We start from the raw sequence: 18,374 nt of genomic DNA, 5'->3' as shown, positions 1-18,374 counted from the left end.
TCGCAACCAGGCAGTGACCTCAACCTCTAGTGGGGGGGCGGGACCGGTTTCATCCAGATTATTACGGAAATCAACTTCTTGCTGCTCACAAACAACTTCACTGAATGGTCCGGCGAGGAGCTGGTTGCCATGGAGATGTAACGCAAAGAAAGAGCAGCATTCAGCATTCTCCTCAAACGTGATGGAACAATTTGAAGAAAGGAGAATGCTTTGAATGAATTACCCGCACACTGATGCCGAGTTTGGAAAGGTGGTTTTCCTTTTGTGTTGATCACCTCCTTGTCGGAGTTGGCTTAGTTGGCATCAGGAACACAACAATAGCATCCATGTGCACATTTGCTAGGAGAACCAACATCAGTGTTTTCTTGTATTTAGACAATATTGTCCACCTCACTTTCGCTTTTCACGGGTGCGTGACCACAAACACGCTTTCAGTCTTTTTTTTTTAATCTTTCACTGAGCATGAGAGAGACTTTTAAAAGAAAAGGGAAATTGTCTGCAAAGCCAATCAAGCCATGCATGCAGGTGGCAAGTTGTGCTTTTTTAAAAGACATTGTGCGCCGCCCACCCACTATTTGGCAAGTGCCCTTAGGAGGGGGAAAAAGGGACTTGCATGCAGCAGAGTCAGACTTGGCACTATTGCAGCACAGCACCAGACAGACTGAATTTAGTGCACAGCTTCTTTCACTCGGATGGGCGCTTATGTCATTTTTAGGTCATTCACACAAATGGACTGTTTTTTTTAATAGTTAAGTTAACTAGTGATCTTTATCTAAAGATGTATATTTAGTCTGTTTTTAGTGGAATTGAAAATATGCTAGTTAGCCTATAGCTAGGAGCGTACATTCAGTCTGCATAAGTGGGCTGCTTTATTTACATTACAGTAAAGTTAGAACCAAAAATTACTTTTGTGCAGTATTGGTCAGACCACTATTTTAACACACACACACACAGCGTGCGGCCCAGAGCAATGGATTCTTTGCACATTCTGAGAAATGAAGTATTTCTTGAAGAAAATGAACTTTTTATTGATATTCTAACTACGTACACTCAATAGCCATGTCATTAGGTACACTATCTCATAAGTCGTACCAAAAAATTGTCTTAACGAGGATATTAATGCTCATATTTTAACTGTGTTTTTATTATTGTGCTTGCACAGTTGTACAGCTCTTAAATAATAATTTGTCAAAACTGAACATAATTAGAATAGTATTGTGTCGGGAGTCAGTGTTCCTAATGATGTGGCTGCTTCGTGTTTGAATCTGAGGAAAGTTTTGTAGTAATTGTGCTCTGTTGTCTTATTATTTTTCACAAAATGACAGTGTTATATTGTCATTTGAGTATTTTTGAATGTCTGTTTTTATATCATATGGTGTATTTTGTACAGCAAAAGAAACCCCCTGATGCCCTTCTCTCTTTCTCCCCTGTCCCGTCTCTACCTCTTGTCCCAAGGAAAATACCACTAAATTAAAGTATCTGAAGTTGTTTTATTATGACCCAACTTTATGGCCATTGTCATAATTTTCAGTCATGGAATTTTTATTTTTGTATATTTTTTTTTTTTTACAGAATGAGAGGAATTGTCCTGAACTCCTACTTCCATGCCAGTGTTCAGTTTCCACGTGCCAGTTAATGTATCCGTCTATAAAATGCTGAGCTGTCTTTCTCTGAGGACCAAAAACATCCCAAAGAAAGAAAATTCACATCCACGACAAAAAGTTCTCATCAGCACTTGCTCTCTTGATGACTCTGCAGTCGGGCAGCGACATAGCCACCTTTAAACTCTTTCTCGCTTCCTCCTCTTCCTGTCGGCAGCGGTGGCCGGGCCATCAAGCTTTGGTGCGTTTCCGTTTGACGGACACTTTGCACAGACCGAGGATTTAGATACTGTACAGGAAGTGTCTGCTCAGCAAAATGGCCTTTATGGTCTGTGATAGTCGCTTGGTGGCTTCCAGTAGGTCATGTGTTCATGTTGGTTTTGAACATTCACTTTTCTAAGTCAGAGATTGTGCCGAGTCATGATTGTGTGATGTACTTTTTGATTGGAGGGTAGAAAACACTAATGGTTGTAAATCCTCTTTTCCTTTTGCTTTTTCCTGTCACTTCGGCTGTTTATGAGCTCAGAGTGCTGATGGAACCATTTGTGAGGGTAAAATGGTAACCGGGGCCCCCTTGCTACCTTCAGCCCCCTCTAATTCATGTTTTCATAACTTTTTCATGGTCTTTGTATGTGGATACCGTTATGCAACAGGCCAGTGATACGTTATCGAGGTGTCAAGCGTGTATCGCTGTACTTGCGTTTCTTGTGGTTGATCAGGCAGCCTCAAGGCACCACGAACCTCTGATAGAACTTTTATCACACCAACGGTCGCCTGCAGGGTCAGATAAGGCATAATGACACGTTTGATGAAGGCTGACACTCAAAACAAAAGATTCACCCAGAGACCATCTTTCTGGGACACCAGAAAGCCATACATTAGAGGTGGTGTTGTCTTCAGTGAATGGTCAACGTCTCCTTATAACCTCCAGAAGCCTGCTGAGAGGCAGCGTTAGCCCCACACCGCCCAAGTAATGTTTTAATACAAAAATACATTAGCTTGTAAACCCCAGATTTGTTGGGATTTAAGATACAATTTCCCCATATGAAATAATGAAAATAGTAATCATCTGTTCCAGGGTCAAACTGTGGCCATCATTCATTCTATCCCAGCTGTCTTTGGGCGAGAGGTGGTTTTTCACCCTGGACTGGTGGCCAGCCAATCACAGGGCACATATAGACAAACAACCATTCACACTCACATTCATACCTATGGACAATTTGGAGTCGCTAATTAACCTAGCATGTTTTTGGAATGTGGGAGGAAACCGGAGTACCCGGAGAAAACCCACGCATGCACGGGGAGAACATGCAAACACAGAGATGGCCAAGGGTGGCATTGAACTTGGGTCTCGAGCAACCTGACCGGAGCAGGAGGGGATAGAAAAGAAGACAAGAGGGAGGAGGGGGAAGTCGGGGGGGGGGGACAACAGGACTACATCAGTAACTAGATTACTAAGTAACTAGACTAGAACGGTCAAAGATCATAAATGGAAATTCAAAAATATTGACAGCCACCTTTGGTCTCAAATCTATTGAGACAAAGTATGTATTCCACTTTGACCAATGAGGGGTTGTGTTCGAAGACATCACGTCTTTTAATTCACTTTTGAGTGTACAGTATAAAAGACCCGGCCACGTAAAATAAATATCTGCAATGTAGGATTCAATGTTAAGAAATAAAACATTAAATGTTAGCAAAGTTAGCGCATAGAAAACCTGTTTATGACTTTCTTAATATGTTTTGAAACATTAGAGCCCTGTAGACGGGAAATAACACCCCTATAGTCACATACGAACACCTGTTATTTATCGTTTAGTCCACATTGCTCCAGACGGCTGCCAGCTAGCGAGCCTGTGAACTAACCAGTTTAACCTTGTTTTTTTTTTAAACTACAGAAGCCATAAAACTTACCACTTCCACATGGAATGGGAGGAGAATTTTTTCACTAATGTAATGTCACTGACTAGAGACGTGTTTGTGAGTTGGAGATACATATATGATGTTGATGTGTTCAGGTCAGACAAATGTTAAGGTTGTAAGGTTGAAAGGTTTGATTCCTCAACCAATAAGATTTAGTCTTAAGTCTTTTAGTCTTTTAGTCTTTTAGTCTTTTAGTCTTAAGTCTTCTCTAGGAAGCTGGTCTTCCAAAAATCCTGATTAGGAATTATTGATGACCTATGATCAGCAACACGTCCACAATTGGTCCAAAGTGATGACACTATATGATACTACTTGTTATGAAGCTCAGTAAGGTAGGAAGGTATTTCAACTATTTACTGTCAGCACTTGCCTGCTTCCTGCCATTGTCCCGTGTGACCTTTGACCCCCCCTCTCTGTCACTGCTGCTGGTGAAGTTAAAACTCCTTTAAAACAGACGAGAAAGTGCTTCCACACTTGTTTCTTTTTTGCTTAGCCGAAACAGGAGTTCCAGTTGTGTCAGCTGACGAGGAAATCCGTCCCAATTTCAGCGGCCCGCTGGGACCACCGTGAAGGGAAATCCGCCCTAAACTTCCTGACAGGAAAAGAAGTTTTTCTCACAATCTCTCTTTTCACCTCTTTTCGCCTTACCTTCTATGCTCACATGTGAGCGTTATTAAATTACATGTTTGTATTCCATCCATTATTACGTTCTTCTGTTCAATTGGGCTATAACATCACAAGGTCTATTCAAAGACAATAAGAAGCAAATGATGGCTAAGTTTATCTAGTTTTGTTTTTCAGCCATTTAGAGATGGACTTGCTTGACCATCACACTACCACCACCATATTTTAATGCTGGTATGATGTTCAACATCAGTATTTTCCCAAAGTTATTGGGGATCATCAAGATGTTTTCTGGCAAAATTGAGACCAGACTTAACGTTATTTTTCTTCAGTTGTGGTTTTTGTCTTGGAACTCTCGTTTTTGCGCAGTGTCTTTACGGTTGAGTCATGGACACTGACCTTAACTGAGGGAAGCAAGGCTTGCGGTTCTTTTGTGTTGTTGTGACCTCTTTTGTGACCTTTTGGATGAGTCGTCACTGCACTTGGGAGGTTCACCAATGTTCCTCATTTTTGCCATTTGTGGATAATAGCTCTCACTGTGGTTTGCAGGAGTCCCGATGCTTTAGAAATGGCTGTAAAAAAATTTCTAGTCTTTCTTTCTGGGGGTGGGCAACACAGGGGGCGATGACTGTTTCACACAGGGCCATGTAAGTTTTTTTTTTTTTTCTACCTTAAAAGGTTTCATTTAAAAACTCAATTTCATGTTCAGTTGTGTTGTCATTGACTAACATTTTAATTTGTTTGATGATCTGAAACATTTAAGTATAACAAACAATAAGTATACATTTTCTCGTGTCCAAACTTATGACTGGGAATGTTATGTAATTTAATAACATTTTAGACAAATCCATGAAACAAGACTGTGATGACTGATGACAGCTAACTTTAGCCAGGTCACTGTTAGCCACATTAGCTAGCCCTAGCTAAGTGGAACATGACACAATCATTTCAGTTCATATTCTATTAATCTCTATTCATCTATTCCATTTATTTGCTACAACTGTCACCAAAAAATGTAAGTACTAATTACTTAGTAAGTTTTTAAACCTGTAAAGTCAATGTCACTAACTTGGTCAGCCAGGTCAGTGTTTTAGCCACATTAGCTAGCCCTAGCTAAATGGAACATGACACAATTGTTTCAGTTCATATTCCATTTATTTCTATTTATCTATTCAATTTATTTGCTACAAACATCGCCAAAAATGTAAAATACTTATTACTTAGTAAGTTTTTAAACCTTTCGGGTCAATTTCACTAACTTGGTCAGCCAGGTCAGTGTTTTAGCCACATTAGCTAGCCCTAGCTAAATGGAACATGACACAATCGTTTCAGTTCATATTCCATTTATTTCTATTTATCTATTCCATTTATTTGCTAAAAAACGTCACCAAAAAAAGTAAAATACTAATTACTTTGTAAGTTTTTAAACCATTCGGGTCAATTTCACTAACTTGGTCAGCAAGGTCAGTGTTTTAGCCACATTAGCTAGCCCAAGCTAACAGGAACACGAGGCTCAATATCATCATCAAAGTTATTATACACATTTTTGCTATCTTAGCCCCTATGATGTCCTGTTTGTAATCATGTTTTGATTCAATTTTATTGTTATTTCAGTAGCTTTTCAACATTAATGCAATATTATTCACAACGCTAATGACGACATATGCTGCTAGTATTGTTGTCTGCTTTGTAATGTCTTAATGTCAGAAAAGGCCTAAGAGCCGTGGGGGTCAGTGGTGGTCCCGGTGCAGGGCAGCGGCCAGAGGAAGAGGAGGAGAAGATCTCTGCTGGGAGGTTCTTTATGCTGCCACACTCTGTTGTTGTGCTTTTTTTCCTCTCTTCCTTGATTAGAAAGGAAAGGGCATGACGGCAGCAGCTTCTCTCTGCCTCGCTGCACTGCTCTCACACTTTGGCACTTTTATCGCAATATAGCCAAACAACTTCATTGTTTTTTGTTTTTTTTTACTAACATAGTTGTTTTTTGTGTTCAACCCTCCTAGCTAAATGAATCAGCTTGTCTTCTGACTGATTTGTGCTGAGGAGGCTTTGTGTTTTCATTTGTCCTCTGGATGTGACAGTGAACCATGCTGCTACTACTACTGCTGCTTGTCTGCCTGGAGACTTCACTACAACAGGTAACACACACCAAACAACACGCTTACACACTACATTATCATAATAATGACATTATTACTCGGACTTCTTTGATTTTTAACAGGAAAAAACTAAATAGAAATAACTTCTTATATTAAGAGACAGACCCATCACTCAACGGTGACCATTCGGACGTTTTCACATGCCGTGATCCAGAGAACTCCCATGATGCCAAGCAAACACAAGTCAACATATTGTATATCACCGTTATTCATGTACATTCTGGGTGTCTTAAATTTGTCAAATTTGTAATTTGTAAAACACTTTTACAGATAAAATTCCATGTGGAATTATAAGCATAAGATATACGTATAGTCTTATCGTCTTCAAATTTTCTTTAAGACATCAAAAAAAGTTAGAAAAAACAATAAGAAAATGAAAGTAGTCTTTCATAAAACATTTTTGTCATACTACTCTCATAGATAAACAGTGAGATGAAACAAATGCAACGATTCCTCCAATAATTTGCCACTGAAAAAAAAATTATCCCAATGGTAAGTCAAAATTACGAGATAGAAAGTTGAAATTACGAGATAAAAAGTAGAAATTACGAGATAAAAAGTCAAAATTACGAAATAAGAAAGTCAAAATTACAAAATTTTGAGATAAGACTTTCTTATCTCAAAATTTTGACTTTTAATCTCGTAATTTTGACTTTTTATCTCGTAATTTCACCTTTCTTAACTAGTAATTTCAACTTTCTATCTCGTAATTTCGACTTTCTATCTCGTAATTTCGACTTTTTATCTCGTAATTTTGACTTTTTATCTCAAAATTTTTACTATTTATCTTGTAATTTCGACTTTTTATCTCGTGATTTCGACTTTCTATCTCGTAATTTTGACTTTCTTCCACTTTCTATCTCGTAATTTTGACTTTTTATCTCATAATTTCAGCTTTCTTATCTCGTAATTTTGTTTTATTATTGGAATATTAGAATATTTCCACTCATGCTGGTACTGTCTACTGTAGTGTGTGACTGTGTCCATTGTTGTCTGTTCTCCTGTGGTGACAATGCTGTTCTGGGTGTCTTGTCATGTTCTTGCTCCTGCATCATATTGTCATTTTAACAACCTCCTCCTGGTTCAGACTCCTCCTGGTCGCTGCGACATCTCACACACGGTCAACATGCACACTTCCTGTACGTCCTGCGCCTTGGCCTCCAGCGGCTGCCCGCGTGGCTTCAGTAAGAGTAGCACCACCAACTGCAGGTATGAGTCTTCAAGGAGAGCCGGTGTTTGCCACAACGGTGTGACTGAAACAGTGTCTCCTTCACCCGGTTCTCTCTGCAGCTATGTGGTGCAGATCGGCGGAAGGGAGATGGTGCTAGAAGGATGTCAGCAACTTTGTGTGAAGAGTTCCATGCAACCGCAGTGTTGTCCACAGCACTGGGGACCGCTTTGCCTCTGTAAGAAATGAACTTACATTTGAAATAAGTGTAGCTACTGTCTGAGCTGATGATCACCTACGTATCTCTCTGTCCTTAGCATGTCCTAGCTGGTCAGGGAAGACCTGTAACTTCCATGGAACATGCATGGATGGAGACCTCGGCAACGGGACCTGTGTTTGTGATGTCAGTATACTGTATTGTCATACTGTATCTGTATTGTTTACCCATAGGACATCTAACCAAACATTAGAATACTCAGAATACCGAATATGACCTAAAATGAGGAGGGTTTTTTTTAAGGCACTTACATATGTTTCCTACACAGTTCACTGGTTTTTAACAGTTACTTTAATAACTTATTGTTGTACTTAATGCTACAATATTACTTAAAACATCACAGTACATTATAATTTCACTTGTACCTCTTTATAAGTTAGAATGATGATTCTATTTGTTCATCTTTTGATGATTTAAAACCACCAAAACTTTTTTTTGAGGCGCATTGATACACATATTTATGCTAGCTCTGTCAACAAACGACATACGACATCTAACCAAACGCTAGAATACTCAGAATACCTAATATGACCTGAAATGAGGTGTTAAAACTGAATGAGTTTTTTAAAGGCACTTATATAAAACAAAACAAAAAAGGTACTTATATATAGTTCCTATACAGTTCACTGATTTTAACAGTGACTTTAATAAGGCGCATTGAAACACACATTTATGCTAGCTCTGTCAACAACAGCTACAACAACACTTACGATGCAGATGAAGACGTGTGCTTCAGTCCTCAGGTAAAAAAAAATGCAGACAGAAAACCAGCATCTTTTTTAGTCTTTGTAGCGAAATGGAGACTTAGGTATCTACTATTCCTTCTGTGAATGACGCCGAGTCTAGCGGTTAATTTCACGTCGTGTTAGTCCGCGTGATAAAAATAGTTTTTCACGTTAGCTGCTACAATAATAATATCGCTGTAGCTTGATTAATATACACATCAGGTATGTAAATGTAACACTGTTTTTAGCGTCAAAATAGGTATTTCCCATCAGATAAACTTGTTTTCTCGCACTATACTGCACAGAAAATGGAAAGAAACATGTTATGTTTCACATAAGTGTTATGAATGATGGGCAAAAATTCCAAAAACAGTGCAGTTGCCCTTTTAAAGAGGCATAAGTGATCATTTTAACTACAGCAAAGCATATTTTGCCGGTTCTAAAGATGCAAACTATTCTCACAGATTGTGATGTTTTTGTGTTGATATAAAATAATGGAGGTGGCACGGCGGTCGAGTGGTTAGCGCGCAGACCTCACAGCCAGGAGACCAGGGTTCAATTCCACCCTCGGCCATCTCTGTGTGGAGTTTGCATGCGTGGGTTTTCTCCGGTTTCTCCGGTTTCCTCCCACATTCCAAAAACATGCTAGGTTTATTGTCGACTCCAAATTGTCCATAGGTATGAATGTTAGTGTGAATGGTTGTTTGTCTATATGTGCCCTGTGATTGGCTGGCCACCAGTCCAGAGTGTGCCCTGCCTCTCGCCCAAAGACAGCTGGGATAGGCTCCAGCACCCCCTGCGACCCTCGTGAGGAAAAGGGGTAGAAAATGAATGAATGAATAAAATAATGGAGTTTGAATGATAAAGAGGTGGTAGATCAACAATCACTTTATTGAAACCAACAACCATAGTCATATCTGTGGATTGTTCGAAATAATACATTTCAAGCAAGAACGAATGGAAACAAAAAAATGCACATTTTCCCTACTCCAATGTAAAAAACTATATCCATGTGGGTGGGGGGTAATGTCCATTTCGGCCCACAACCTAAAGTTGGGTTTGAGTTTTAGCCCTTCATGCAATCATCGGGGCAAAAATGTTGACCACTGTTTTCCAAAGTCACATCTGACGTGTGTGGGATATCTTGTCTTAATCGATAATCTTTTCTCTTCAGGATGGATTCAGTGGCTTTGCCTGCCAGGAGTGCAGCATAGATAATACTTTTGGGAAAAAGTGCGATCAAGGTAACACCATGCTGCATGTTGGGGAATAAATGGTGTCGAGAGAATATTTTCCACTCATGTTGGTGCTGTCTACTGCAGTGTGTGACTGTGTCCACGGATTGTGTGACCAAGGTCCAGATGGCAGTGGACAATGCTTGTGTCAGCCGCCATACACGGGGAAGCGTTGTAACCAAGGTGAGCATTTCAGTTCTTTTGTTTCTGATTAGAATTTGGTGGTTAAGCCGCACATCTAGGAGACCCGGGTTAGATTCCCTGCTCGCGTTTCCTCCCACATGCTAGGTTAATTGGCGACTCCAAATTGTCCATAGGTATGAATGTGAGTGTGAATGGTTGTTTGTCTATATGTGCCCTGTGATTGGCTGGCCACCAGTCCAGGGTGTACCCCGCCTCTCGCCCGAAGACAGCTGGGATAGGCTCCAGCACGCCCGCAACCCTTGTGAGGATAAGCAGTATAGATAATGAATGATAAAAAAATACAGTGAATCAATTTTCTAATCTAGACATATTTGTTTTGGTGATAATTTACCCTCAAACTTTCACACTGTAACCACAGCCCCGTGTTGTAAGAGTATTCAGGAGCAATACTACTGAGGGACTCAGTCATCAAATTCAAGTGTTTGTATTGCAGGAGTATAACAAAATTAACACATGGAAAAAAAGGCATTTTATTAATTGTGTTTTTTTATGTTGCGTTCAGTGAGTAACAGGTGCAGTTCTTGCAGTCCTTACTCGTACTGTAAAGGTGAGGGAGACGCCGCCACCTGCGAATGCTTGCCGGGATACAAGAAGACACAACAGAACAAATGCGCAAGTAAACTCACGACTCAAAACTGTAACTTTGGATTTTTGCAATCTTTTTACGTTTCTGTTTTATAAAACATTAGCATCTAACATCTAATGAGATCCAACACCGCAGGTACATCAAACATTGTTCATACTAAATTCAAACCAAAATGAAAGTGCATGCTTTCTCCTCAGGTGTGTGCGTCTCCAGCAGCTGCGATGTGAATGCGCAATGCTCCTCCCAGGGGTCAAAGGTCAGCTGTGCATGTAAGCCAGGCTTTGAGGGTGACGGCAGAATCTGCGTACCCAAGAACCCTTGCTCAGTTAACAATGGAGGGTGTCCCTTCAACTCCACTGTCTGCGTCTTTAAAGGACCCAACAAGGTGAGGGCGCTTCACAGGATGTTGACGACAAAAAGGCAAATCATTTCCTGTCTCTTTTAGGCTCAATGCGAGTGCATGTCCGGCATGTCTCCAGTAGGGGGTGACACTCGGTCAGGTTGCCAGCTGGTCTCGGCATGCTCAGCGGACACCTGTCACTCTTCAGCAATCTGTCAAACTGAACTGGATGGAAAAGCCAGGTCAGACACATATACACTTCTCTAGGCACCTTCTTTTTTGTTGTCATCTCAAGCACAAGAAACATGTTGTCCGTGTCCAATAACAACCATGTACACCCAAATTGTTAGACAAAAATATTTGATATTTTGAGATTTACACATGCGAGACGCCAAGTAACATCAAAAATGCAGAAAATTGACCTTACGGGAAAAAGTGGTGTTTTCTGCCATTCTGAATTGGGTCTGGGAGGTTTGCTACCCTTCCTTGACCAGGAAGGGTAGCAGTTGAAGTAAAAAATGCAGTTGAAGTAATTTGAAAAAAATATTGTAACATGACAGTTATATCACTGATATCAAAACAAGATAAAAAAAAAATAGAAATGTCTGATATTCCTCTCAATATGGTGTACAAAAACTGGTTTAGAACAAAGTATTTCATAAAAACACACCACATACAACTATTGTTAAGCCTCTTTTGCACTTGCATGCACTTGATCCCCACAGTGGAACATATTTTTGCGTGCCAATTAGTAAATTGTTCATGAACAAATTTTGAAATATTTTAAATTTGTGTTTCTGTGAACTATAGTCATGAATGCAATGTGAACGGTCTGCACCCAATGTGCAAACAATGCAGACGATGCCTCTGCGCCATAAATGGGTTAATTTTCCACCAGAATTTGGTTGAATTCTCCAGTAATTTTGGTAGCATCATGACGTAGTATTGTCCTGTACTAGACGTAAACAGTACTTGAGGTGTAAATACTGTAAGTCGTGCGGGAGTGTGGTCATTTTGTGCCAATGCGTACCTTTTTCAATCATGGATTGCATGCCAAGTGTGTAATTTATGTGTAAACAGAACACAAACTAGTTTACCGCTTTTCAAGTGTGCCATAAATAAATAAACAAATGAGACATATTGCTGCAGCAAATTTCAGGACAAAAAAATGCCGCTTTTGATGGCTTTAGCCTTTAACAGTCAAAACAAAACAAAGACTGCATCTCAAAATTGTGTCACTTGTGTTTAGTTTGCTTCTCCTGCTCTTCTCAGGTGTGTGTGCCAGCCAGGTGAGATCAGCGATGGCCGCCGTTGCTATGGCACCCTGATGGAGCAGCTGTGGGAGTTGGACAGAAGCGGAAACCACAGAGGAAAGCTCACAGGAGCCGTCAACCTGTTTGGTAAAGTCATCTAAAAAAAAATATTTCTATTTCTAGTGATCCAGTTTTGTGTTTATCATATGTGTTTGTGTTTCAGAGAAAGGCTGCTCACAGCTGCTAAGTCACAATGGACCATTCACTGTTTTTGTCCCCCTGCTCAAAACTCCACTGACTGTAAGCGGTTGCTCTTTGCTCTCTTAAACCGCTACCGCTTTTACAAGTCTTAATAGTACTCCTACTTTCACTTTGTCTAGTCTGTCAGTGAAGAGATGTGTCACAACTACCTCATTATGGGTCAGCACATCCTCAAGGACATGGAGGGCCGAGATTTCAACATGTACGGAGGGGCCAGGATGAGGAGCAAAGACAACAAGGTATGGACTCTGGTGTACTGTTAGAAGGCTATAATGCTGCACAGAAAAATATTATAATTTATTAGTGCATTCCCAATGTGATAGATATATTGTCTACTTTTCTACACTACTAAATATATTGTCAAATGAGCCTGTTTACTGCTTGTTCCATTGATAATGTTGCTATTTTTGGCTTCTATGTAGAGGTTTATTCTGCTAGATGATCCCAAGCAGCTGTACACGGTCATCCAGGCGGACTTGCCAGCAGCCAATGGGATCATCCACATCATTGACCTGCCAATCAAGAGCCTGCCTCCTGCAAAGCCTACCTCAAGAGTCATTGTGAGGCCACCGCATATACGTAAATAATAATTCACATTCTTCCATCTGAGGCTACTTAATGTCATGGTTCTTTTGTGCAGAATGCAGACATGACCATCGGTGAGATTGTTAGAAAGGAACCAATGTTCAATCGCTTCCTGTCTCTCGTTGATGTGAGTGTCTCATTGGGAGGCTTCTTGTCCTTCCCACATGGGGAAAGGTACACCTTAGTAAAGAAATAAAGATAACTAACGATGTGGGATGTGGTGTTTGTAATCTTGTGTGCAGAACTGTGGGGCTCTGCTCCCTCTGAGTGGACCAGGACCTTTGACGGTGTTCATCCCCTCCAATGAGGCCGTGGACAAAGCCCGAGATGGGAGCATTCTCTTCATGCTCAATCACGTAAAAAAAAAACTTTTTTGATGCTATGACATCATCACACATTCATTAGACTTGTTAGCTGTCATTTAGCTTCTCTTTCATTCTTCTCTTTTTTTTTGGTTTCTTAGGCCAAACATAAACTTCAAGAACTTCTCAAACACCACATTTTCTCCAAGGCTATAGTAAGTACCCCTTTGGGGTTGTAAATACATTATTTTCTTTTCTGTTGGGAGCTAAAGGTAATGATATTTAGTAATACACTAATATAAGACTATTTAATTAAATGTTATGGTTATTGTAGGGATGGCTAAAATAAATGTTAAAGGTGGTACTAAAATATTTAATTAATTATGTTAAAACTTCCCCGCTTGGGCATCTCTGTGTGGAGTTTGCATGTTCTCCCCGTGCGTGCGTGGGTTTTCTCCGGGTTCTCCGGTTTTCTCCCACATTCCAAAAACATGCTAGGTTAATTGGCGACTCCAAATTGTCCATAGGTATGAATGTGAGTGTGAATGGTTGTTTATCTATATGTGCCCTGTGATTGGCTGGCCACCAGTACAGGGTGTACCCTGCCTCTCCCCTGAATACAGCTGGGATAGGCTCCAGCATACCTGTGACCCTCGTGAGGCTAAGCGGTACAGAAAATGGATGGATGTTAAAACCTAAAATTATGTTAAAACATTGATATTTTGTTTCCTCTGAGTAGCTTGAATAGGTTTGTTTTGTCTTTTTATTGAATATATGTACAGCTTTCTTATATTCAGATAATATTTTGAAGGTTATTGGGGGGGGATTTACCGTGACAGGTTTCAACTATGATCTTCCTCAGAAGGGTCGGCTGCCCACGGGGAAGTGGAGCTTATCAGCTCTAGCTTGGACCTACAAATAGTAGATATTTTATTTTATTCTGTGTCCACAGCTGACATCTGACGACCTGGTAGCTCTTCCTCGCATTGAGACGATGGCCAATCAGATGTTGAAAATTTCCACGTCTCCTGATGTAAGTCTCTCTGATTGGATCCCGGCATGGTCTGCGAGTGTACACAAGCGTGACGTCACCCTCTTCTCCCCTCAGGGTGACATTGTGTTGGGTGACAAGGGCGTCCGCGTGATCAGCAACGACAACAGGGCGTTCAACGGTCTCATCCATCTGATCGACGGTCTGCTGTACCCGCCCTCCATCCTTCCCATTTTGCCTCATCGCTGTGACATCACAGAGAGCAAGATCACTATGGTGTGCACAAACACGTTAATACTGAAGATAATTAATAAAGATACTTTGTGTGCGCTACTGTGACACGTGTGTGCTTTCAGGGTCCGTGTACTCACTGCAGTTACCTCTACGAGACGTCCTGTCCTGAAGGCAGCACTGAATTGGTAAAATGTACTTTCATTATACGATAATAAATGTTTATTTTGTTAATAATGTGTTCATTGTTGCTCTCTCTCCAGAGCAGTCACCAGATAGGCTGTGATTACACGATTTCTCATCGGAGGCTGTTTGGGAGTAAAGGTTGCGCTAAGTACTGCAACGTCACCAAGCAGGTGAGACAAGCATTATTATCAAAGTACAAAATGTTACAAAAAACAGCATTTGTGTTTTGTAATATATACAGGAAGTAATGGTAACACATTTTCATTAAAGGCCACATTTGAGTTATAGTTTATGGAAAGAAAAAAAGATGGGTAAAACAAAAAAAGATAACATTTTGCGAGAGTGCAGTAACATTTGCAAGATCTCGCAATAGGTTTTCCCAATTTTTAACACTTTGTTCAGGAATTACATTAGATATTTTAACCCCTTCACGACGACGTTTGGCAAGCATTTGCTGCTGTGTCAAGATCAGCAAGCAGCGGATGTTTGCATTTGTGAGTTTTCTCCGGGTACTCAGGTTCTCTTGCACGTTCCAAAAATGTGCATCTAGGTTAATTGGATACTCTAAACCTTAAGTCAGCTGGCATAGGCTCCAGCATACGCCCGCGACCCTCAGGAAGATAAGCAGCATAGAAAAGGGATTGGATGGGATGCGTAAATGCTGAAGATGGAAATTAAGTGATGCATTTCCACATGATTTTTTGCTATGTGGAGGCACGTTATGTCCTGTAACTTCACATATCGTGTTCTCTCGCAAAAGTGCTGCGATCACTTTGTATCTTTTATTTACCCATCAGTATGCTGCATTTTTTTCCATATATAGTTGTCATAGTATTATATAAGTTTCCACTGCATTTGATTCTCACACATTTGTCCAGAAGCAGAAGTAACGGACAAACAGTAGCAAGACTATGCTCAAGTATGTCATACTATTTTTTCAGTATTTTCAATAACAAAAACTTTTACTTGTAATATCGTGTTGCTGTTTGCAGAGATACATAGATACATAGATGATGTACAATGGCACATATCAGGAACGATGATCTGGTCTGCACATACAGCATTTTCAAAATGGAGTTGCCATTCATACACAAAACATTTTTAAAGGCTTTTTGTGTTGTGTGGAAATGGCCTGACAGGAGCTGAGCATGCCCAGAAATGACCACATATATTTCACCCATACATGTATTAATTATGTATGTATATCAGACTCCAGAGTGCTGCAAAGGTTTCTATGGGCCAGACTGTAAACCGTGCATTGGTGGCTTCCAGCATCCGTGTTACGACCGAGGAACGGTGAGGAAGAGCAACAACATTCCCGACAACTGTCACTGGAGCCATCAACTTAACATATTTATTTATTATCGTCTTCCCCACACGCAGTGCTTCGATGGTATCCATGGCAACGGCTCATGCAGCTGTCAACCAGGCTTTGAAGGCATCGCCTGCCACATCTGCACAGACTCGTCCAAACATGGAGACAACTGTGACGAAGGTGACACACGCTGCCTAAGGAAGGAAGCACTAACTGAAAGGTCAACAAAGATCTTTACCTGACACTGTCACCTCGTGTGTGTGTGTCTGCATGTGTGCGTGCTCAGAATGTCACTGTTTGCATGGCGTGTGTGACAACCGTCCCGGCAGCAGAGGTGCATGTCGGATTGGATCCTGTTTGGAGGGATACTCGGGAGAGATGTGTGATAAAAAAGCCACACCCTGCAACTCTGATGGACTGTTTGAACACTGTCACATCCACGCCTACTGCACGCACACAGGACTGCAAAGCACGTAAGACCTGAACGCATCATTTTTAATTGTAATCATTTTTCTATACATTATGCTTCCAACATTGTGGGCGGCCCTTTTCTGTTCTCGGTACACACAGAGCAAACGCTATAAATGAATTGGAGGGGATTGCTGTGGCAGAACTAGAACAGAACCTATATACTCCATTCATTCAAAAGCCACATAAATATGCCTGGTAGTCCACAAGGCTCCCCCTTGAGTCCCCTGATCTTGTCATCATACAACACAAAGTACCGATACCATATGTCCATTCATGTATTCCCTCATTACAGCTATTCTTTTGCTTGTCCCACCAGGTGTGTGTGTCGTGATGGCTATGAAGGGGATGGTCACTCGTGTACTGCCATCAACCGTTGTCTGAAGACCAACAGGGGAGGTTGCGACACCAATGTAAGTAGCAGCGCTTACACTGCAGAAGAAGAACATTTCAACATTCCCGTTTTTCTCTCCAGGCCGAGTGTGTGTACGTGGCTCCAGGCAACGTGTCCTGTGTGTGTGTGGAGGGTTGGACAGGTGATGGACGAGTATGTGTGGAGATCAACAACTGCCAGCTGGAGAGTCGAGGAGGCTGCAGCCCCAAAGCTGACTGCAACCATATCGGACCTGGCCAGGTCAGTGCACAATATAGTCAGAATGCTAATGATATGTTTCCTGCTGCACCTTTGCGTCGGCCGTCTTGTTGCATCAGGGGTCGCTAGTGTGCTCCGGTTAATGACGACCTCATATGCTTCTGGCCGGAACACACAGTGAATGCCAAATTGTTGATTACCTCTCTGAGACTGTTTTTGTGTGAGCGCACTTATATATATATGTATTTTCCCAAGATGCAGCACACACAGACTGTGGAAGTACCTAATAGTTGTACATTACTAAATTAAATAATCATCTCCCAAACTCTTACTGTACACAAAATGTACCAAAACCAGATTGAAACCGTAGCCCAAATACCGAGGTATGGACCATACAGCGGGTTCACCTTTACTGTTGCACCCCTACTGCACACATATGCTGAAAACATACAGCTGATTGTGACCGATTGTTTGTTTGTGTGTCTACAGAGCGAATGTGTCTGTAAAACAGGTTACATGGGGAATGGCGTTGTGTGTGACTTTGTTAACTCTTGCTACCACAACAACGGAGGCTGCCATGATCTGGTAAAAACACACACACAAGAAACATGGAGTTGGTGTTCTTGATTCATTCAGTACTTTTATTGTGTTTTATCTTTTTGATGTCACGAATCAAGTAACAGTGTATGTCATCCTTAGCTGCTGAACGTTTTTGTGTCCGTCAGGCAAAGTGTGAGCAGAAGGAGGACGGGAACAACACATGCACGTGTCCTGATGGCTACGCTGGAGACGGAATCATCTGCTATGGAACGTTAATGGAGGTAACACCCTAATTTATGTAACATATACCTGATGATAGTACATTTGTTATTGATTATTCATACATGGACTCAGTGGTGTTAGCATGAATATTTATACAACTACCTACATAAGTAAAATAAGTGGAAACCCCCAAACTGAACGGAAATGGTACACTCCGTCTGGATGTTTATCAACGTGCTACACCATCAAATGGGAGAATATTATTTTTCACAGGCTACCCACATTGAAACATTATCAGGTCAAAACAACAAAGTATTGCTTTTCATCCACACGGAAGCTGCGTTCTCTGTGAAATTGTATTATTTGAAAATGGCTGCCGGAGTTTGAAAATCTGAAAACGCTGGCTTGTTGTTTACGTGTAGACAAGCAACCTGCTTCTTTTCTAAAATTATGACAGCACTGACCCATCGCTGTCACATGACCACAATGAGCGCTGCCAACACGGCAACATAATAGCTGAATACTTCGACTAGCATAACTCACCCCAGTCAACATTCTCTTGATATTTTGTTTTCTTATCTAGTCTAGA

At 40.9% G+C, this 18,374-nt stretch overlaps 1 protein-coding gene across 1 annotated transcript in view; it reads left to right on the top strand.

Annotated features, from left to right (window-relative positions):
- The first annotated feature begins 5,708 nt into the window (after window positions 1–5,708).
- Window positions 5,709–18,374, top strand: part of stab1 (stabilin 1) — a 34,113-nt gene continuing 21,447 nt past the window's right edge. Inside the window, exons 1-27 of the mRNA XM_078798479.1 lie at window positions 5,709–6,283; window positions 7,392–7,513; window positions 7,595–7,710; window positions 7,790–7,875; window positions 9,649–9,718; window positions 9,797–9,892; window positions 10,416–10,529; window positions 10,697–10,884; window positions 10,945–11,081; window positions 12,112–12,239; window positions 12,316–12,392; window positions 12,473–12,592; window positions 12,776–12,913; window positions 12,994–13,065; window positions 13,181–13,294; window positions 13,402–13,455; window positions 14,193–14,273; window positions 14,349–14,507; window positions 14,588–14,650; window positions 14,726–14,818; window positions 15,858–15,944; window positions 16,032–16,143; window positions 16,250–16,436; window positions 16,751–16,844; window positions 16,907–17,065; window positions 17,513–17,608; window positions 17,749–17,844. Coding sequence (XP_078654605.1) covers window positions 6,233–6,283; window positions 7,392–7,513; window positions 7,595–7,710; window positions 7,790–7,875; window positions 9,649–9,718; window positions 9,797–9,892; window positions 10,416–10,529; window positions 10,697–10,884; window positions 10,945–11,081; window positions 12,112–12,239; window positions 12,316–12,392; window positions 12,473–12,592; window positions 12,776–12,913; window positions 12,994–13,065; window positions 13,181–13,294; window positions 13,402–13,455; window positions 14,193–14,273; window positions 14,349–14,507; window positions 14,588–14,650; window positions 14,726–14,818; window positions 15,858–15,944; window positions 16,032–16,143; window positions 16,250–16,436; window positions 16,751–16,844; window positions 16,907–17,065; window positions 17,513–17,608; window positions 17,749–17,844 — 2,910 coding nt within the window. The 5' untranslated portion in view covers window positions 5,709–6,232. The remainder of the gene's footprint in view (window positions 6,284–7,391; window positions 7,514–7,594; window positions 7,711–7,789; window positions 7,876–9,648; window positions 9,719–9,796; window positions 9,893–10,415; window positions 10,530–10,696; window positions 10,885–10,944; window positions 11,082–12,111; window positions 12,240–12,315; window positions 12,393–12,472; window positions 12,593–12,775; window positions 12,914–12,993; window positions 13,066–13,180; window positions 13,295–13,401; window positions 13,456–14,192; window positions 14,274–14,348; window positions 14,508–14,587; window positions 14,651–14,725; window positions 14,819–15,857; window positions 15,945–16,031; window positions 16,144–16,249; window positions 16,437–16,750; window positions 16,845–16,906; window positions 17,066–17,512; window positions 17,609–17,748; window positions 17,845–18,374) is intronic.

The sequence above is a fragment of the Doryrhamphus excisus genome, linkage group LG18, assembly GCF_037039965.1.
Source record: "Doryrhamphus excisus strain RoL-2023G ecotype Guam linkage group LG18, RoL_Dexc_Guam_v1.1, whole genome shotgun sequence".
Classification (NCBI taxonomy): Eukaryota; Metazoa; Chordata; class Actinopteri; order Syngnathiformes; family Syngnathidae; genus Doryrhamphus; species Doryrhamphus excisus.
Note: the sequence above shows the minus strand (reverse complement) of the source record. Positions and strands in the feature narration are given on the sequence as shown.